The sequence below is a fragment of the Rhinolophus sinicus genome, linkage group LG14 (genome assembly GCF_036562045.2).
Source record: "Rhinolophus sinicus isolate RSC01 linkage group LG14, ASM3656204v1, whole genome shotgun sequence".
NCBI lineage: Eukaryota > Metazoa > Chordata > Mammalia > Chiroptera > Rhinolophidae > Rhinolophus > Rhinolophus sinicus.
Genome location: NC_133763.1, coordinates 48,888,194 through 48,910,202, shown reverse-complemented (window position 1 = coordinate 48,910,202; position 22,009 = coordinate 48,888,194). Strand labels below are relative to the sequence as shown.

General features: G+C 47.4%; 1 protein-coding gene across 3 annotated transcripts in view; it reads left to right on the top strand.

The window, feature by feature from the left end:
- The first annotated feature begins 581 nt into the window (after positions 1-581).
- The window catches only part of ZNF697 (zinc finger protein 697), a 26,661-nt gene continuing 5,233 nt past the window's right edge, over positions 582-22,009 (top strand). Inside the window, exons 1-2 of one of the 3 annotated variants that reach the window (XM_019730582.2) lie at positions 582-732; positions 20,865-21,144. In XM_019730582.2, coding sequence (XP_019586141.2) covers positions 20,901-21,144 — 244 coding nt within the window. In that variant the 5' untranslated portion in view covers positions 582-732; positions 20,865-20,900. Of the gene's footprint in view, positions 1,112-1,149; positions 1,345-20,864; positions 21,145-22,009 lie in introns of those variants that run through there. The other 2 variants (XM_019730581.2, XM_074319117.1) reach the window with 2 other exon arrangements.

Below are 22,009 nucleotides of genomic sequence, written 5' to 3'. Positions count from 1 at the left end.
TCGCAGGGAGGAATGTCACCGGGTCAGAATCTGGAAACAATCAGGTCTTATGGTTTTAAGGACGAAGCGCCAAGATCTTAAGGAACCTGAATTCCTGGTGAGCAGTGAAGTTCTTTCATCCGCCCCCAGCAAGATTCCGGCGGTTTTTAAAAAAGAAAAGGAAAAAGATAAGTCTATTAAAAAACCAGGTCAGCCCAGAGCGAACCCTCCTCAAACTTCCTCTTTTCTAAAGGGCTCTCCCCCCGCAGAGTCCTTTCGCACGCCGCGACAGCTCAGCGGCAGGACCCCACAGCGGGGACCGCCGCCTGCGTGGGGAGCGCGGATTCCAGCGCGGCGCCCGGGTCCCCGAGAGTCGCCGGCTCATCGAGCGGCGCGGGGCGGGCCCAGGGCGCGACTCCCCGCCGCCTCCACACTTGGAGCGCTTAGGGACGCAGGGAGCCCCTCTCCTCCAGTCCCTGGGTCCCAGTCGGGCTGTGGTCGCAGGAAGGCCCCGGGAACTACAAATCGAGGCATGCTGGGAACATTCCCCTGCTCCTCCCAGGAAATGTCCTTTGTCCAGCCCTACAGGAAGCCCCAGTGAGGAGTCAGCCGGGCAGCCAGCCAGTCTGCCAGCCAGCCAGCCAGCGGCCGCTGCAGCTGCCACCGCCGCAGCACAAGGGCAGCCGCGCCGCGGCGCGGGGCGCGGGCCGGGAGCTCGGCGCGCTCGCTCCTGGCCGCCCCGCCGCCGCTCAGGTAGGAGCGAGCCTGCGGCTGGGCGACCCCGCTGCCTGGCGATGGGACTGATGCGGACCGGATCCGACCGCTGTGGGAATGGGCGTGCGCCCCTGAGCCGGTGGCGGACCGGCTGGGCGAAGTTGTGCCTCGGAGGCTAGACCGCTGTCTGCTTCCCTGGGACGCAGGGGCCCCGGGTACACGGGGTGCTCTCGTGGCCCCCAAGCCCTGGCTGAGCTCCCACTGGGATCGGTGGCGAGGGGCGGGGAGGAGGAGGCTGAGATGCGAAGGAGGGGGCAGCGCTGAGAGGGAGTCGGACCGTCCCGCCGACCACCGAAGGGGGCATCCGAGACCCTCGGAACAACGAAGCCCAGGGAGGAGCTTGGAAAGCGAGGAGAAGGTGAAGGGCTTTGTGTGCAGCTGCGGACCGGGACCGACTTTGCTCCCCTCGCCTTGTCTGTCCGCGCCCCCAGCACCACTCGTGTCTGAAGGGGTGGGGGTGGGGGGCTCCCAGGAGGGGCAGCGCGTCATCGTGGGTCCTTGTGAAATGTGTTCTCCCCTTTCTTCTCCGCTCCGTTCTGGCCCGACTCGGATCAGCGCCTTGGGCTGCCATCAGACCGGGCAGATAGCACAGTAAGGATGGGTGGTGGGTGGAGAGAGGTGGGCAGCAGCTCGCCGCCCTGGAGGGGTGGCCGTTTTGCTCTGTAGGCTTCCCAGCCCTAAACATCCCAGGTCGCCTGTGGGTGGGTGGTGGGGCGAATCTGACGCCTTCACCCAGGGAGAGTGCGGGAGCTCAGGACTGAGCGTGGGGGCGTGGGGTGAGGCGCGTGTTGGGAGGAGAGAGCGGTAAGAGGCTGAGCAGAGAGGAAGCAGCAGCCAGGGGCGCTGAGTGTACCTTATGGCCAGGGTCCGTTATGGCCAGGCTTCAGAATCGGATTACCACTTCCTCTGGGGTTTCCCACGATTTTCCTTTTTTCTAACCGGCCCCCTTCCCACAGTAGTGAATCACCCACCCCTTGCTACATAAGCGCTGGGCAGGACGCAATTGGGTGGTGTTGTATCCTTGCCCTTAGAGCAGGCCTATTTGTCCTTTAGCCGTAGGGCGACATGAGTATTCTGCATTCCCTACGGCGTTATGCTCCTCCCATGGGACCAGGGTCGTGGTAAAGACGGTAGGATAATAGCAAGTTAATAGTCTTTGAGGAGCTGTGATGGATGAGTGGGCAACTGTGAACACCGCCCAAGTGTTACCGCTGTAACTGAACTCACTTGCCTAAAGGGCCACCATCTCCTTTCTCCCCTCCCCTGTTTTTCACTGCTGTACCCTAGTGTTTTCCTCCGCCTCTCAGTCAGCCAGCATATGGGTAGTCCTTTATGTGGAATACACTTTAAAAGCCAAATCAACTTTTAAAAATGTCACTTGGGTGGGAGGCAATGGTACCCAAGAATCACGGTAAGAAGTAGGACACAGAACACGGCACCCTATATAAATGTCATAAGGGGTCAACAACATTTTTCACGAGCTTCTCTAGGAGAGATGAAACATCTGAAGTGAGATAAAAATGAAGTAAGGAAAACCTAGTTGTCCAGGCTGAGGTCATGAGGATTGTGAAGTAAAAGAGTATGGCTCTGTGAATCTAGGAGATGATTTTCTAGTTGGAACATATTGTGTGTGTGTGTGTGTGTGTGTGTGTGTGTGTGTGTGTGTGTTGGAGGCAGAGGTTGTTGTCCGGGGAAAATTGATGTTAGAAGTTCTTCTGGGCCTCAGAGAAGATGGCACCAGAGTGAACCAAGATGACAGATGGGAAGTCAGGCTACGCTTTACTTTACAGAAAGGAAAACCTAGATGGCCTTCCAGAACGACTGGGGTGAAGGGATGAGGGGAACTAATCAGACTGAGAAAAACCGGTTGATGCAGCTGAATGGGAGTGGTGAGGACCTCACGGGAGGTTGTCTGGCTACGGCTGGTGGAGTTACATCTCGTTTCCTCTCCCTCCCCCCAAAAGCTCTTTGGGTTTCCTCAGATTCTACACGTTTGTCTACTTTCTAGTGCCCAGTTACAGGAAGGAGAATGGGTAAAAGTTGGTTAAAGATGATAAATTAAGGCAAGAAAGATATTGCCTGCTCACGTAGAGTGGGAAAAAAAAAGCTGCAATGTCATCGAGAGGTCTGGAGCGTGAACCTATGTCAATGCCATTTCTTTCGTCTTAAGATCCTTCTTCTCACCCCATTTCCTCCCACCCCACCCCCCTCCCTGCCTGCCACAGGTTTCTTAGTCCCCACAGTGTATTGTTAATGTAATTAACCAAGGAAACTCTTGTTTGGCATTCACATTTCATAATTCAGTGTCCACCTACCTCCATCCTCCCTTGGCCCCTGGCCACCCCGTATTACCTGCCCATTCTTGCAGCACACAGCTCCCCATTCCCAGATGCAACAGGCATTCTCCTGCCTGTATGTCTCCATCGGGATGAACTCCGTGCTTGTTGGGAATCTGTGCACGCCCCTGATTATTTTCTCCAAATCCTGGCCCAGCTGATGGGGCACCCTGGTCAAAATCTTCCCAGACCTCCCAGAATTAATCTCATCCTCATGGTACTTGTATCCTTTGGATGACACACATCTTTGGTCTGCCTTGTGATAGATGTTTATCTTTCTCCCCGTCAAACTGTAAACTCCATGAGGGCAATGACTTCCTTTGCCCTGGGCTTTTACATAGCAGGTACACAAAGGAATGTTTGCTTGAAAAACAGGAGTAAATGAAGGAATGAGTGAAATAATTGAAAGAATGAATACATCTTAATGTATCTCTTGCCTTTACTGTAAAGCCTTTCTTGGAGACCTGTGGGGATTCATTGCAATTGTGAATCTAAAAAATCTGATATATGATAGACTGGAGCGTTTGCTTTTGCTTCTGGATGAAGAGACCCTAAAATGATCTATCAAGGTGTCTGGTAGAAAGACATTCATTACAAGTTTCTTGAATAGGTTCTTGGCCAGCCTAGAGTTTCAAACTCTATAGGCAGGGTATACACTGGATTCAATCCCAAGTGGTTGATCAATGCCTTTTGTTATGCTCTTGGACTGAAAAAGGTGACACCTCTCAATTGTGAAGGTGCTGTCTAGAAAGCAGCACTACAAAGGCCAGCCCGCTATTTGCAGCTAGCCACTGACATCCACCATGGTACTTTGATAGCCCAAGCAGTCTACCAGGATTAAAATGTAGCACACAGACATGCAAGACAAATCAGAATCTCAGACTTTCCCCAAAGGCACTGCAGTCTAGTAGTTCCTGATTTATCTCTTGACCAGACAATTTTTCATGCTTCCTTTTTACGTTAGGACAACAGTTACTGTTGATGGAATATATATATATCAACTATTGAATTAGATCTTTTACATGCATTGCCTCATTCTGGTGATTTACACATAATTACTTCCATTCTAAAAAATGAGGAAACGGGCTCAGAGAGAAGTTAAGAAGCTTGCTTGGAGTCCCAGATTCTGAACTGAAGATAGACTGAAATTTAGGTCTCTTGACTCCCACCCCTGTTCACAATGGGTGTATCTTTGCTTTTTGTGGGAGAAAACTGTCACATCTCTATTCCTTCTTCCCCTGAGATCCTCCACTTTCCAGATTTTTCTTTTTACCAGCAACACTATTGGGCTTCTAAATTCATCCCAGTGTATCTCATTCTGAGGCACTGGTTTTCCATAAATCCGTTATTTTTATGCCCTGAAGCTCCCATGGCCGTCAACTGGAAAGACCAGTTCAGAATCCCCAGTAAGACCCTTGGGCACACGACTGTTTTCCAGAATTGTTTTTCATCTTCTCCCAGCCTATGTGAATTCTTTCTGTTCCTCCTTCCAGACCAAATCTTACCCCTTCTAGCTAGACTGTCTTGACACTCCATGCCACACTGAGCCTCTCCCCTAATATTTTGCGTTGTCTGAAATACCTGGGGCTCAGTGTCTTCTTAAGGAAAGTAAACTTGAATAAGGCCCCAGAGGGTGCTGGAATATTTGCATACTTCCCTGCACATGGCAGGAACTGTATGTCTGGGACTGCAACCCAGCATATGGTGAGCTTTCAGGCGCTGCAAGCTGGTGATGAGTAGGTAATGACTAGGAATGCAGAAGCCGTATTTACATGTTGACAGTTTGTGGGAGAGGAATCAGAGGGGTCATTTTCTAAGTTAATTTTCATCCTTTTCACATGACTGCCACAAGAAGTAAGCACCTTCTGGATATGTGCCAGATTACTGAGTTTCATGCGCTTGACTCATATAGGTGCTGAGTGATTATGGTGTTTTCTTGATTGGGGAGCAAGGGTGGGCCCCTGGCTTCAGTCCCTTCTCCCTTCCTGTCACGCCCACCTTCCACCATATCTTCTTTTTTGTTGGGCTTTTTTGTTGCACATCTGAGAAATTCAGAGGGATTTCCCTGCCTCTGCAGATAGGAAAAGAGGAAAGAAAAGGCAGGGGTGAGGAAAGAAGATAATTCATTCTGTTTTTACCTTTGAGTGGGGTATGGATTTGGGCTTTATGGCATCGTGTCTTAATGGGGATGGTAAAAAGATCAATGGCCACTCCTCTCTGGGTGGAAAGGCTTTTATCCACCACAAGACTGCACCCATCTCAAGAGGCCGACTGAGTTTTCTTTTTTCCTGACCTTAAGGCTGCATGCACCTCGGTGCTCACACAGGGGTTGTTACCAGTACATGAGTCATTTTAAAGGAGACTAGGATGGTTCTTACATTTGTTCAGTAAGTCATGTGCTGTGCATCTGTAGACTGGCAACTGTGTTCCAACCAGGTGTGCCTGAGGGCCACGTTCAATTCTTCAGGTTCTTCCTGCAGAGGGTAGAGTCTGCTTGGGGCTCTAATTTGCTAAAAATGTGTGTAGTTAAGGGAAAGAGACCCACTTTTATTCAGAGAAGCATTTTCAATATACATTGTCTTCTGAGGGTTTTATCAGGATCTTGTAAGTTAGAAAACAGGAACCCTTCTTTCTGGGTTTTATTAAGAAATGCATGTTTGGTCTCTGTCTCAGTGCTGTGCATTTTCTTGTGGTTAGCCCATCTTTGATGCTTGGTGACACTTAGGCAGGGCACTTTAGAAAGAACACATTTCCGATTATTGACCTTTTCCCCCACACCTAGGAATCTTTGAATTCCAAAGAACTCTTCTCCCCTCCCCTCCCTCCCTCCCTCCCTCCCTCCCTCCTCCCTCCCTCCCTCCCTCCCTCCTCCCCTTTCTTTTAATAAACCCTCAGGTAGGTATTGACAATGATTTCTGGTAGCAGTTGGTGGTTTTGAAAGCAATGGGTTTTTAAGATTATTTCATTAGAATGTAATATCTGTAAGGCAGAACTGAGCACAATGGGTAGCACATGGTAAGTGCTCAGCAAATATTTGTGGAGTGAATGTGTTATAGTTTTAAATATTTTGTTTTGATTACTTCCTAATATGACAGCACTGGAAATTTTTTACAATGAGGTGTGGCAAAGGGTGTATGCGTATTGGAGGTTCTGTTGCGTACTCACGCCTCCATTGTCGTGCTTCCACAACGTTCTCGAATTTCAAATAGCACCTCAAAATGGTCTTGCGCTCCTCAAACGACAACCGCCATTTTCTGTGTCCTGCCTGTCGCATGGTGACGCCATCTTTTGATTAACGCCATCTTTTGAGCGAACATTGTACGACACTTTGCTACCGTAATTCAATTCAACTTCGAAAAGTAATACATAAGTAACATCTCTCAAAATGTGTATACATTTTTGGGGCATATATCTATATGAACTTTTCCTATCTATTTCTTTGTGGGGAATGTACATGTGCCAGATGTATTTTAATATAAAACCAGTGATCCCAGAAATGAGAAACCATAGTGTGACGTAAACTTGAAGAAATGCTCCCCTACTTTTTTTTTAAATAAAGTAAATGTCAGTTGAATTTAACCAGACTGTGGCCACAGCCTGAACTAGCTTGGGTGCAGTTACTATAGGAACCGTTTTTGTCTCCCCACTCCCTCATAGATACCCTTATGTGTATTGATGGTATTAGTAATTTGGCAAATAGTCCTATGTAGCATGAACCTTTTTAACAAACTTCTTTAAAAGCCTAATTCTGGACTCTTAAGAAAAGGGGTTTCTAGGCTGATGATTACATCAGGTAAGGAGAGAAATTAAGAATTGCATGCGTTTCCTGTCATACTAAGGAAACGAAACAAAACACAAAACACTTGAAAACTGCCAGAGAATAAAATTCCGTCTGAATTGACACTTTTAATGTTAAATACACACAACTTGTTTCTCATTGTGTTTCCTGTTGCACCTCTCTCTTCCCCTGCCCCTCCAGCAGCCTCTTATTTAGTCTCATTGCTTTGTCCAGGTTGAATGTTGGTCTTTTTTCATCCATTACTTAATTTCTGTTAGTTCTAGTCCTTTCTTTCCTCCAGGGGTGGGAGAGAAGCAGTTGTCCTAGCAGACGACCAGAGTCCAGTAGCATTTCCCACCACGGACACAAACATACCACCTCTGTTCTTTGCACAGCTGAACTGAGTGTTAAAAGCTTGGAGTGGAGGGGGGACTCACACAGGATTCTTTGATGCAAACAAGGGCTGTTTGCATCAGATGTCCCTTAGCCGTCATTTGGCCAAGGGACATGGGATTCTTTTTCGAGAACATTCTGTTTAACTTTTGAAGCTGATCACTACTTTCTATCACATCTCTCTATTTAGCAGGATAATTAAGATGCTTGGCTCCTGGTGCTGACAGGTAATTGGAACCAGTTAGAAGAACGAGGTTGTTTTTATGGCTCTGCCTTACCTGATGTGATCGGGGCCAGATCACTAGATTTCCTGGTCTGGTTCATCTTTTTCTTTAAAAGAAAGAAACAGAAGTTTAATACCATGTATACGTCCTGTATACATGGGAGAGACCTAGGAGAACTGAGTAACTCCCCTGGTTCATCTTTTTGAGACTGAGAAAGAGAAATAATTATACCTAATTTTAAGCACCAAAGTGAATAAAACCATATGTTTGCAATAGGAGCTTACATTGGGTAGGGAGGGAGAGCAGACAATAAGATACAAATTCTTAGAACTATGATTATATTTTAAAAACTAACATTAGGCAGGATACGGAAAACACCTGAAAGAGTCCTACAAAGCGAAATAACAGTAATTCTTTGAGTACTTCACAATAGTCCTGTAGAATAGATACAGTTGTTGCCCATTTTACAGATGAGAAAACCAAGACTCACAGAGGTTGAGCAACTTGCTTAAGGTTACAGAGCTAGGTAGAGCCTGGACCCACATACTTGGTGGTCTGGCTCTTGAACCACTCCAAGTATCGCTTCCTTCCAGGGGAGGGGACTCCCACTGCATCACAGCTGTTTCTTGAGGAACAGAATGGCAAGAGGAAACACACACACAGGGTGGTGCCTTGTAGGGGATGTAGAGACACCTTTTTTTTGGCTGGGGTTAGTGGACAGAGGTCAGGGATAGGAAAGAGAGCCTTGGGCTATGTTGTTGAGGACTTGGAGTTTGTGTTTCTCTGGGACTGGCCGAGTCAACAGGCGGTTTCTGAGCAGGAGAATGAGTGGAGTGGAAAGTCTGTTTTAAGGCTGGTCCAGCAGTGAGTGATATGTATTAGGTTGGTGCGAAAGTGATTGCGGTTTAAAAGGTTAAAAATAATTGAGGGCCGGCTCAGTGGCTCAGGTGGTTGGAGCTCGTGCTCCCAATGCAGAAGGCTGCCAGTTTGATTCCCACGTGGGCCAGTGGGCTCAACCACAAGGTTGCCAGTTCGATTCCTCGAGTCCTGCAAAGGATGGTGGGCTCCGCCCCCTGCAACTAAGATTGAACACCGCACCTTGAGCTGAGCTGCTGCTGAGCTCCTGGATGGCTCAGTTGGTTGGAATGCGTCCTCTCAACCACAAGGTTGCCGGTTCAACTTCTGCAAGGGATGGTGGGCTGTGCCCCCTGCAACTAGCAACGGCAACTGGACCTGGAGCTGAGCTGCACCCTCTACAACTAAGATTGAAAGGACAACAACTTGACTCGGAAAAATTCCGGAAGTACACACTGTTCCCCAGTAAAGTCCTGTTCCCCTTCCCCCAATTAAAAAAAAAAAAATTGATAAAACCGCAGTTACTTTTGCGCCAATCTAATAGGTGCATGCGACTGGTAAGAGTGCCTACTGCAGTGATGGTGGCAATGGAAAGAAGAGGAAAGAAGTAAAAGGAAGGACTTGGCAGCTGGTTTGATGGGAAGGGGTGAGGCGGGGTCAAAGTTGACTCCAGGGCTTTGAGCCTGGTGAGTAAGAAAGAGTGGCCTTAACGGAAATAGGCACTGTCGGGAGGAGCTGATTTGTAAGGAAGATTCTGGAAGACAAGGAATGTTTGTTGAATATGACGAGGGCCCAGATACATTACAAACGGAAATTCATTTAGTCTTTACAAGAAGCTTTCAAGGTAACTTGTTTTTTCCATGATAGGGAGGAGGAAACCAAGACTGAAAGAGGAGAAATAACTGTCTTGGGGGCATATGCTGAGTGTGTAAGTGGCAAACTTCTACTTGAAACCAACTGTTGATGCCTTCACATGAGCTTCTCCCCTCTTTTCAGCTGCCTCCTGTCTTGTGTCCCATGTGACGTGAAGGGCAGCGCTTCAGAACTGGGAGCGGCTGTTAAGGTTCCTCTGTTGAGATGTTTGGGGCATCCTTAGAATCGTGGATCTGGAGTGCAGGTGAGGGATTGAGGTGACAGTTTCAAATTTAGGAGGTCTCTGGACAGAGGAGGGGTTTATTTAAAACTAGGGGGAGGGGGCAAAGTGATTGAGGGAAGGGAGCGGGAGAAGAAAAGGTAAACAACCTTTGAAGGTTGACCTGTTTTAGGAGTTAAGAAGAGGAGACAGGGTGGTGTGTGAAATAGGGGAAGGACTAAGACAGAGCCACGTTGTCGTCGTGGATACAAAGGAGAGAATTTGCAAGGGGAGAGTCTCCACAAGATTTCTGCAGTCATTTACTGACTGCCTATGTAGGATATGGAAAGCACTTCACAGTGTTGCTGGTGAGATCAAAGGAGAGGAGACCCCTGGGTTTGGAAGACTGAAAATTACAGCTGATGTGAGCCTGACCCAGTAAATGTTAATGATTCTACCTGCTGAGATGGCTCCTACCTGGGAAGCCCAGGGTTCCCGGGAAACTGATGTGTGTGTGGTGCTGATGGTGGGTTTTAGCAGGGCTCACTGACTCCTAACCCCCTTCTCCCCCAGTAGCCTGTAAAACTTGCTGGGCCCAAAACTGGCAGAGCAGAAGGAAGTGTAATATAGTTTGATCATTGGTTGTGGGCATTTAAACAGTGATACTGTGGAAGAGAGGGCCTCCCCTTTTCACAAGAGAGTATCATAGTTTGGAAATATGTCTGTAAAGATTCTTTTTAAATGCCATCATCAGAACTAATTCTTCAGGTTGATGTTTCATATGTTTTTTCCCCTCTCTAACTCTCATTCTCTGTCTCTCTCTCTCTCTCTCTCTCTCTCTTATGATGACCTTTCTTTCAAATGCTGTACCAAGAACTTGGAATTATTAAATGTTTACCATAACACTCCATTAAGTTGATGCTAATTCAAACGACTGCTTTTTTTTCTAGCCAACAAAATGTGTTTTCTCTAAGACACATAGTACAATAAACCAAAACCTGTTAAATGAGAGAGACCGTTTTTTGAAAATCACATGAAGTTGAGTTTGAAGAACATTTTCTAGAGGAAAAATAATTAAAAGTACAATAGCAAAAAACTTAGCAGGAGTCTGAAAGAGACCAAGACAAATAGGAAGAAAGGATCTCCCATCAGTGAAATGTCAGTAAAGTCAGAGCACAAAACTCATAAATGTGACAGAATTGGGTGGGAGAGGGTCTGGTGCAGGGGAGATTGAACTTGAAAGGAACCCCGTAACCTGAATAGTAGTTCCTGTTCTGCCACCCACTCCCTACCTTCGTGAGTTCAAATACGGCACTTACCTCCTTTGGTCCTTATTTTCCTTATCTGTAAAATGAAGGAGCCCTTAAAATTTTTTTTCAACAAAAAATGTTGAGATGCTCTCATTATCTGTGGGTATAGTGTGTTCAGCAAAACTGAGCTTGTAGTTGGCTTGCCCCTGTGACCTGACCCACTTTTGCACCACCTCTCACACAGACAGCAAAAAGGTGCAATGGAAAAGGGTGAACTTGAGAAACTGTGTTTGTAGTAATGGGTCGTGTTGGGTGAGAACGGGTGGAGCACCCCTTTACTCGCCGTGAAGTGTGATTGGGGGCTCCTGTGCCGTCGAGTTTTGTGTCACTCCCACAATGCCGTTCTTCATCTGGGTAATTCCATGTTGATTATTTGCAGGCAGGATGACTTTGCTAACACTTTGAAGGTTTGTGAGGAATGAGTTGGTGACTTGGGCCAGATTTTAATTTCGTTTCCTTTGAGAAGAGAAGGATTAACTAACAAAAGCATTTTGTGTCCTGGGTAAAGTTATGGCCTGATTAGTGAGCTTTGACTCACTGCCCGAGTAAGCAGCCGATGGGAGCCATAAACCTCAGGGTCAAACTTGTATAAATTAGCTACATCCCGGAGAGGCAGTGGGTTAGAGGCTTGAAGAGCGACTTAACTCCCTCTTCGTGCACTGGCCACGTAACACAAGTGACGAGGAAGTGAAAAGCAGGCGTCCTAATAACGCTGGGAGGCCCAAATCTCCAGTGTGAATATACATCTTAGCCAACCACAGCAGGCTGCGTTGGGCTGAGTAGAAAGGGGATTGGAGCACAAGTTGAGATGCCAGCAATTAGGCTTATGTCTGCCCTTAACTGGCGTATTCATGGCTAACTCATTTAATCTTTCTAGGTCTCTATCTGTAAAATAGGGTGCTAGCGGAGATGAGCAGACTGGATCAGGCAGGGTGCATTTGCAAGGTCCCTCGTTCTGCTCCTTCCCCTATTTGAAATGTACTGATATTTTTGTCTTTGACGCTGCCTGATTTGGGGTTTACTGTCCATATCTTCTTTTCTCCACCAGCACACCAAAAGGTCTCATGGCATGGAGTGGTGAAATTGCTGTTATATCTCCCTTCCCCCAAACCACTCTGGGTGATTTCTGAAATACTATGGTAAGGAATTGTATCACGAGTCTTCGCTGGTAGTAGTTTGTAACAGGGTTTTTGTTTTGTTTTTGTGCCATGAATCCTTTCAAAGTCCGAGGGAAAGCTATGGACCTTCTCATCAGGAAAAAGTTTCTACAGACACAGTCACCTAAGATTTCAGAGAATTCATGGACTGTGAAGGCTCTCAGACTAAGAACCCATGCCTAAGAAAAATACCATTATTTAGTCACACCTTTGTCTAGGACTGCTGCTCTCTCCAGGAAATGCTACTACCTAGGAGGTAACAGGGAGCTACGGAACCCACATAGTCTGAGCTTGATGAATGCCGTAGGAACTGGTGGTCAAGCTGTGTGCGACTGAGCCCTGGATACTGTGACCTCCTTCTTGAGACAGATGCATCCCTTCCTGGATGAAAGCCCTGTCCTATGACTGGTTCTGTGCCTCCTAGACTTAACCATGCACCCTGGGCTAACGCAGAAAATATCTGCGAGCTTTTGATTTCCAACATAAAGTGGGAATATGAGAGCTTCAAGCTGTTCTCTTTGTAATGTGGTGTGAGTACATTTGGACGGCATCCTTGGGAGTTTCTCCGAGAAGGACACTGTCTAAATTTCAAAGTTCTCAGTTTGGGCTAGTAAAGTCATGCTGTTCCTGCCAGGGTTCACGGTGCCATAAGTCACTTGTGAGTTGGCTTCCGTTTTATCACCCCAAACCCCTACATTTTTCATCTCCCTAGAAGATCGTTCTGTTGACCGGTCTGTTGGACACTCACATCATTTCACAGTTTGACTTTCCTGGGGATCAGGCATCCTCCCAAAGAGTTGTCACGACCAGGATCCCAGCCATGTTTATTTCCCCTTGCTCTTGAGTGTAGAGTTGTTGAACTAGTGCTGGAAATAAACAAGCACTGGCATTGGGAGCATCCTTCTTTGAGTGCTTTGGAAATATAAAAGTAGATGAAAGTGGAAACAGGATTCTGATTCTATCTTGGATATAACACTTAGTCCTCTAGCTCATAAACATTGAAAATAAGACTCGAAAGCATCAATCGTAAGTTTCTTTAGTCTCTTTACCCCACTGCCTCTCCCTAAATTCCCGTGGGCTCTATTCAGTATTAAGCATTGTAATAATCCTGATTTGGCCTACTTGGTAAAAGCAGGCTAGTCCTTTGGACGTCACTGACATTTTATTGTGATCTGCTCAGAATTTAAATGAATATAATCAACCTTACGTTTCAGGGGAAAAAAATCATTAGATATGTTTTCCATTTTAAAATTTTTATTAGTGAGGCCTCTAGAAAATACAAAAGTAGATCCAGTAGTGTAAGGACACCACATAATGCCACCCCCCTGCTTCGACAGTGGGCAGTACATGGCCATCTTGTTCCATCAGCATCCCTGGCCACTTCCCTTCGTCCTGGAATTCCTGGCACCATTTCAAATGAAGCAAATTCCAGACATACCATTTCACCTATAAATATTGTATTAAGTATCTCTTAAAGATATAAGAACTCCTTGTGACCTTAACCTCAATGCCAACACCTTTTAAAAAGAAGAGAATAATTCCTTAATACTAATTATTGAATCAATATTCACAATCCCCTAATTGCCTTATAATTTGTTTTTGTAGTTTATTTGAATTAGATTCAGTAAGGTCTATACACTGAGGTTGGTTGATTCATCTCAAGTTTTTTGACTTACCGGTGTCCCTACTTTCCCTTTTTTTCTTGCCATTTTTGTCATCATCATTGAGGAAACTGGTTCATGTGTCTCTTACCACTTCCTGGGTTTTGCTGATAATATTATCTAAGAGTAGCACAAGTATGTAATTTTTAAAAAGGTGTTTTTAGGTGTCTGTAAATGTTTCATTTTATGCTGAAAACTAGCTACGGAGTTCAAAATTTAAGTGGAAAATGGAAGCATCAAGTGACGTCTCTACGTGTTTATTCCTGCTTTGTCTTTGATGGAAGACACCTTGGCAGATTATATGCTGGTGTCACTTATCCACTGCTGAAATGGACTGGGCTGGAACACGTCAACCATTTTTCATCAACAATGCCAAACAATTATTTTGGGCAGAAAACTGGAAGAGCCGTTTTTCCTGTTGAATCTGCCGTGGGGAAACTGGGGTGATTGAATGTACGCGCGTGCCTCAAGCCTTTTGATCTCAACACTCCTCTGCCCCTATTTGCTGTGTTGAATATTCTCTTGAGGACTGTCTGCTCCAATGGAAATACCATAGAATTATCTGGGTTGGAAAAGACTTCCTGAGGTCACCTGGCCCCATCTGCTAACCTCAACATGGGATTCCAGCATGAGCTCTCCCAGAACAAAGCTGCTCGTTAACAAGTCCCGTGTCCCACGTGCACCCCATGTGCATTCTAAGTCTGTTTTCTCTTTTGTCCTTCACTGAAATAGGTTATTAAATTGCATCCCTTTCTGCCATGGAGGTGTGTGCTGTATATACACTTGTGCTCTGTACACACACGTGTGTCTGTGTAGATCTTTAGTTAAGATTAATGTTGATTCTTCCCTACTTGCCCTCTACAGTGCATGCACTCTGAGGCCCCAGTCATCCATCCATCTGTATATAGTAATGGTTTTTATGAACAACAAGATGTTTTTATGGGTCAATTTTGATGGGACTATCAAACTGATGGGATTATCGCGCACTGCACTTTTTTTTTTAGCTACAGCGTGTGTGATGGTTTATTTTATGCGTCCACTTGGCTGGGCCAGTAGGCACAGAGATAATTAGGTCAAACATTCTGGGTGTTTGAGGGACAGGTTTTAGATAAGATTCATATTTAAATGGTTAGATTTTGAGTAAAGCAGATTGCCCTCCCTAGTGTGGATGGGCCTCAGCCAATCAGTTGAAGGCCTGGCTAGAACAAAAAGACTGATTCCCCGGAGCTAGGAGGAATCTCCAGCAGATGGCCTTCAGACCAGCATTGCAGCATCAGCTCTCCTGATTCTCCAGCCTTCCAGCTCACCCTGCAGCCTCCAGACTTGCCAGTGTCCATAACTGAGACAATTTCTTGTAACAACTCTCTTTGTATATACACTTCCTATTGGTTCTGTTTCTCTAGAGAACCCAGACAAAGACTGTGCAGAAAAAAAAAAAAAGAGACAAGTAAGTATATGCACCAGGTTTATTTGGCTGCCCGGTTTTGAAGTGGTTTTATATTAACGAGATGGAAAGGTCATTGGAGAGACCATCAGAAAAAGGAGATGCTGGGGGTAACTCTTCTAGCAATCTGCCTTTCAGTCACTGCCTGGTCACTTTCTTTCTCTGGGCCTCAGTTTCCTGTCTGTAGAAGGAATTTGAGAGAAAGGATAGCCAAGTCTATGATTCCATGAAATACAAACGTGAACATTGGAGCCAGCCGCTCAGGAGGTAGCTGAAGATAATTCTGAAGCCTGCCCCGGTGCTGGATAAGAGGAAGTTGAGGATATATACAGGTAGTGCTGCCGCTATGAGCAGAGAAAAAATCGTGGACTGAAGTATCATCTGTGCATCAGGTAGAACATCGCATTGGTTAAGTGTAAAATATGGACGAGTAAGTGTCTGCATGAAAACTTTTGGCTTTTGTGCCTTCTCACCTGAGAGGAGATGGTCTGAGGGCGCTTAGAATCTGTCTCTGCATTGCAGTCATTCTCATTTTGTGCAGCTGTGGGGTGGTGGTGACGGCTTGGCAGCTGGGACAAGATGAGGCCCTCTGGCCAAAGTGAGGGGGCCCCAGCCCAACTAATAGGCAGGAAACGTCTGACCCCAAGGACATTGTGCTATTCTTGACCACAGAGATTGGAAGGAGTCTCAGACTAGCTCTGGCCAGTGGGGTTGTGAGTTGATTTCTCAGTTTCCTTGGTTTCTCTTTTTTCAACGTGGGCTTCCCTCTCCAGGTAAAAAAGTGGTAACCGCAAGGAGGAAACCATATTATTTCAGCTTCTCCTGTCTGGAGAGTGGTCGGTACTTAGCTGCAGTGATCTTTTGGCTTTCTCTGTCTGAAATGAATGTCCTCTCATGCAGGAGTCCGCCCCTGGGGAGGCTGGCAGTTTGAGTCGGACCGTCTGGGTGTGGGTCTGGGGAAGTCAGCTGAGGGGAAGTGAGCTGTCCCCTGGGATGGGGACGCGTTCTCCTTGCTCACTGGAGGCATCCCCTGCAGAGGCAGTGAGGTGGATTGCTTTGCTCTTTGGCTTCTTCGTGACCACAGGCTCCCTCACCCGTGAAGAGGCAGGACTCTGATGGTGGTATCTCCTGAGAGGCTAGTTGACTGTTGACCCAGTTGGGGCTGAAGACTGACAAATGATTAACCCCCTGGAATCCCTGCTGAGCCCCCAGTTATGGTCATGAGTTCAGCCTTTGGAACCACAGACTTAAATTGTTTTCCAGCCTTCTACCCAGTCGGGTGGCCTCTGTTATGGAAACCCTCCCTTGGGAGAGCCTGGTGCGTAGGGGCCGTGGGAAGTGAGGGAGGCAGCCCGGGCCTGTGGCTGGGAGGCAGGGAGGTAAGGCAGGGGCCGCCAAAGGACTGGGGGACAGGAAAGGAGCGGCGGCCGCAGGAGGCGGAGAGGGAGCCGCTCCTGGCCGGCCGCCTAGCCGCTTCCTTTCCTTGACATGACATCCCTGCCGGCCTGGCTGACGGCCACCTGGCTGTGGCCGTGGCACATGACCCCCGCTCCGCCGGGGGAGGGGTGCCGAGAGGTTTGCGCTCTGGCTGCCCGCCCCCTGCTGGCCGTTCTGCAGACTGGGGCTGCCAGGTGGGCCCTCCTGGTCCCGGTCGGGCGACATGCCCTAGACCGCTGCCGGTGACTGCTTACGTCTGGAGGAACCGGCGGAATGGGAAATGAATGGGAAATACGGTGGCACAGCCCAGGGACGCGGGGTTGAGCTCTAACTCTACCTGGGAGCTATGTCACCTGGAGCTCAACTTGCTGAGCCAGTTTTCTTCATAAATAAAACTGGGTAGGTGACCCTCACTGAATTATTGGAGGCAAATGAGAGCGACCTACTCAAGTGCAGTGTCGGCTGCCTTGGTCGGTCCAGTGGGAGACGGGCTCACAGCGTCTCAGTCCCCACAGCCATCCTCGGCCAGAAGGTGGCGTGACAGCATGGGGTCCTGTGCAAAATGCCCCGGAGAAAGCCAGCCAGTGGTTTATCTTTTAGGAGGGCGGGGGAGAGCTGTGCGCTGGTCTGCCCCAACCCCTTGACAGCAAGTGAGATTGAATCCATAAAGTGCTGGAGGGTCTTGCTGTTGGAAAGGTTTTACAAGAAGCCCCAGAGGGGCCCATCGGGAGAATGTGCCAATAAAGTCAGGTTAAATTCCAATTCTGTCTCTGCTACTGGCTGCACTTCCCCTTCCCCCACCTCCTTCCCTCCTTCCAACATACACCCTATCATGTTTACTTCCCCTCTTAGCAAGCAACATCTTCAGACTGATGTGATTAGCCTTCTAAATGGGTTGAGTTTGTCTAGAAGGCACTTGAGCATTTATTTTCCTAGTGACTTTATAGGGTAATAAATGTTGCATTACTTTTTTTTGGGTGAGGGTATGGTGTCGGAGGCAGGGACATGAAAATATTGCAAGTTCTAAAAACTAGCGTTTGAGCAGCCCTGGCAGAGTTGGGTGAGCCCACCTGAGTCACCCAAGAGAAAGGGTTTGCGGTGGTGGTGGGTGTTAGGGAGTTAACTTGTGGTGCTAGTTGAGGAAGCAAGCTGCCACAGAAAATGTCTAATGAGACTGACCATGGTCCTCCCTGTCATATGACAAGCAAGAAGAGGACTCAGGTATATTCATACCCAACCTCCTCATTGAACGGAAGCTCAGAGGGGACAAATACTCTAAAGTCACACCGCACAGTGGCTGGGCTAGCCCCAAATCAGGGCTCTCCCTAATTCAGTGATTAGAACTAGATGCAGAATTAATCTTGTCTGTCTGACTCCCCCTACTATTACTTCTTTGTCTGTTTCTTTTTTCCCTTACACTTCTGTCCCTTGTTTGGGGAAGAGATCCCTTACAGATGGTCTAAGTCGGGGTTTATTGAACCATGCACCTCACTCAGCTTTACACTTACACTTTCTGTATACAGAATGGGTTATCAGCATCTCCAAACCAATATGGAACTTGTCCTTTTTCCTTTGTCCCAGCTGCCCAATCACAGAAAGGAAAAGTTCTTCCGAACAACCCGCCAGTGTCTGATTAAGAATGTGGGCACTGGAGCTAGACTGCAGGGGTTTGAATCCCTGCTCTGCCACTTAAGATTTGTATGACCTTGAGCTAGCCACTTAACCTCTGTGCCTATGCCCTTGTCTCTAATGTTGAAAATAATACCCTGCTTCGTCGGCTTGTTGTTAAGATTAAACGATGCAAACCCCCTAGAGGTGACCAAGAGATGTCTAACATTTTAATAAATAATCTTCTGGCTTTCCTCTCTGAACCTGTGTATACGTGTGTAACTATATGTGCTAGTTTGCATGTAGAATCAACACCATAAGATTGTTTTTAAAGCAACCAGTTTTCATCCAGTAATATAGTATCACGGTGAACTTGAACATGGCAGCCCTAAGTGGGGAACTTAGATTCTGCCTTTCCCCCCGACTCCTCCCTTAAATCTAGAACAGCCATGTTCTTTGCTTACTAGCACTGGTCTGAGTTATTTTTTGGTTCCCAAGAAATCACACATCACGAAGTCCTGTTGCCTCATTCTTGCGGTGTCTGACGTGCTTTCTAAGAAGGTGCTCTGTCCTTAAACAGTCTTCGAGGTGAAACTCTAAGCTTCCCTGCTTCCCGGGGCAGACCCCTAAACCCTGCCCTTCAGGTTAGAGAGCTGCAGTCAATTCTGTGCCGTTCTGGGCCCCGTATGCTGCCATTTTAGTTTTATGAGTTTCTGGTGACACGCTTATTTGATTACGGATGTAAAAGTTTTCTTATTGGTCTCAGATTAGCAGAAACCATTGATTAGATCCCTCCCCTTAAGTTTCTCATTCTTCCGCTGCTTTTAGCCACTAACAAACCAATAGGTCACATGTTTGAGGACCTACTCTTGGCGCTCTAACCCCCCACCACTTTAAGTGTATGTTATTACATGGAGACTCAAGAGATATACTTGGCTATAGAGTCTGAGCTACAGAAGGCAAGAGAGTGATGGGTAGAAGTGATTCGGGGTTAACAGTCCCTTGTGGGATAGACCTCTTAAAAGGTTTATAGCTTTAATGGGATTTTCTCCTACAGCGTAATCCCAAGTGTTCTGACCCAGGCATTTTAAACAGTATGCATTCTGAAGGAACTCAAGCTGCATTCCAGGAAACTGTTGACGGACCAATCGGACCAATCGCAGGCACAGCCATTTTCCTACGCTGTTTAAGAGAAGGGCTTGATTTTTCACTCTAATCTAGGGAGTAGAGCATCTCTGAGAAAAAAATATGCTACTTAGGGTGACGAGCCTACCAAAATTATGGTGGTGCCGGTGTGTCTTCGAGGTGTGCTGGAATGGCACCAGAACTTAAATAACGTGTGTATTCCACAGTAAAAAGACAACTCACACCTGCAATCCACATTTAGAGGCTCCCTTCCGCTCCACAGTATTTTCCAAAGTGCTTTTAAATGTTTGCTTCTGACACTCTCCCTGCGAGAAAGGTTACATAGTATTAGCCACCTTGCACTGATGAGGACACTGATACAGTGAGAGGTTAATTGACTTCCTTGGGCTGTGGAGTGAGGCTGGCAGAGCTGGCATTCCAGGTTGCTGCCTGTAATTCTGCTTTCCATTTTGAAGTCTCTGCAGAGCCAGGGCTGCCTCAATGGAGGTCCCCTCAATGGAGGCAGCAGAAGCTCCCAGCTCAGGAAGGGACTTCTTGCTCAGCCAAATTCTTGCAAGTCCTGTTTGGGGGCTGCCAAGGCAGAGACAGAGCTGGACACTTCAAGGTCTGAGTTCAAAATCTTTGACTGCCTTGTAGCCTTGAGCTAGGCTATTTGAGTGATGGATGGCAGAAGTCAATTATTTTTGGCTCAATTGCTCAGTCTTGGCAGGGGGCCCCTTTAAATTGGAAATTGTAAACCTGACGTCTACAAAAGGTTTTGGAATCAGAGGTTATTTTCTCCTTACAGTTCACATGTTGGCCTCCTCTGTAGAGGGGTTACCGATTATGCCAGGGGCATGCCTGCTCTGTTAGGGGCTCTCCAGTTAAAATATATTTAAAAAGGCAAACTATGCAATAAGACTGTAGGGACGGCCTCTAACTTAGAGGGTCCCTGCAGCTCTTCCACCCACACCCAACAGACCCACTAAAGCTTGAATTACCTCGGCTGTCTTGCTCACAAGAAAGCATCAGCTACTCACCACAAAGCCGGGTGGATGCTGCTGAGGGTGAGCTGGTTTTAGAGAAGAAGTTGGTATACTGATGGTTTGGTTATTCTTGTGTCTTGAATGCATTTTTCATTTGGCTCGTTAGATGCCCACTCATTAGCTAAAGTCCTCACAAAATGGCTTTGGGCTCCACGAAGCAAAGCCCCCACCCCCAGCTTTACTGAAGTATAACTGACCAACATAAATTGTACATATTTTGAGGAGAGCAAGCTTTTAATGAGAAGAAGGAATGCATGAAACTTTGAGGCAGCTGAAAAGTTAGCCTTAGGCTAGCGGGGTCTTCCTTTTGAGCTTTTCTCAGATGTAAAATGGGACTAGTACCATTACCCCACCGTTCAAGCTATACAACCATGTTAATAGAATCTTCCACTTCACAGATGGAAGGTCATATTGTGGTCCAGTGAGAGTTGGCGTGTGGCTTCAGAATAAGCAGTCACTGTGCCTCTGCCACCCAGCCCAGCCTCCTTTGCACTGGGTTCTGTTTCCCTTACAATGTGAGGTGGAGCGGAGATTTGCCATCTGGGGCTTGGAACTCTGTACATTTGATTGGACTGTGCCAGATTTCCATGGAAATCGAAAACTAGACACGATGAGGGGATGAGGCCAGACTGACGTGACTTTTATCTGTGTTTTGTCTGGAGCAGGGATCCCCGGTTACCTCCCTTGTCTGTTCCTCCCGGATGGAACAAGAAGACCAGCAGGGTGTGTGTGAAGCCCCGGACTCAGAAGGCAAAGGGATGGGCTCCGATTGTGAGAACTCTGAAGACAGGGAAGGGGACCCAGAAGAGAGAGGCGTGGGCTCTAATGCACAGGACACGGAACAGAGAGGTGCCCCCCTGGAGCAGGACATTGGCTCCAACCCCCAGGACGAAGCTCCACCAGGGGACTCAGAGGAGCGGGAACTAGTGTCTGACGTCTGCACAGGTGAGGACAAAGCTGGAGTTTCCATGGATGTTGCCCCACGCACGTGCAAGTCGAGCTCCTCTAGAGTTATAAACAGGGGCAGCCTTCTTGGGAGGGAACTTTCTCAAGGAGACCATTAGGCGGACCCTGTACCATCTTCAGCCTGAGGAACACCCTTCAGTCCTGCCTGAGGTGGGCTGTGCTGGTAAATATGGGTGAAGAGGGTACGCGCCGGCACGGCACTTGACAGTATCCAGAATACCGCGACAGATGAACACTTGTAACAACACAAGAGGGAACCAACACAGGTAGTATCCGAACCTACCTCATCGGGGGGTTGGGAGCAGTAGATGAGTTGCTGCATATAAAGACTCATTAAGGTCAGTGCTGAGCAAACAAGTATTCAGATGCTTACAGTTACAGTCATCTTGTTTGCAGATAAATAAACTCTGGTAACTGACCTGGTCAGGTGCGTGTCTAGTACCCAGAGTGCCCAAGGCCTCTCTCTGCTCAATCCCTTGGTATTCCTGATCTGGAAAAAAATACATGCTGGGCCTCCGTCTGACTTCGGGCATTCGTTACTTTATCCTGCTCTGTGCATGCCTTGGGGACAAAAATGAGCTGAAATACCTTCTGGCCAGGGCTGGGAAGTTGCATTCCTTCCGCTGTGACTAGTTCCAGGCTCCCTGCTGCCCTCTCCTGCAGAGCACACAAACACATGCTTTTGCATCTAGTAACTTCCTGGAGGGGCCCCCTCTGCTTGGGGATAAGCAGCAGACTCAGGCAGGTGTGAGGTCTGCATCAGCCTCTCAGCTCTAGGCTTTATGCTCACTTCCCCTTTCCCCCCTACATCCCTCCACCCGCCTCAGGTAGTAAAACCCTTAAG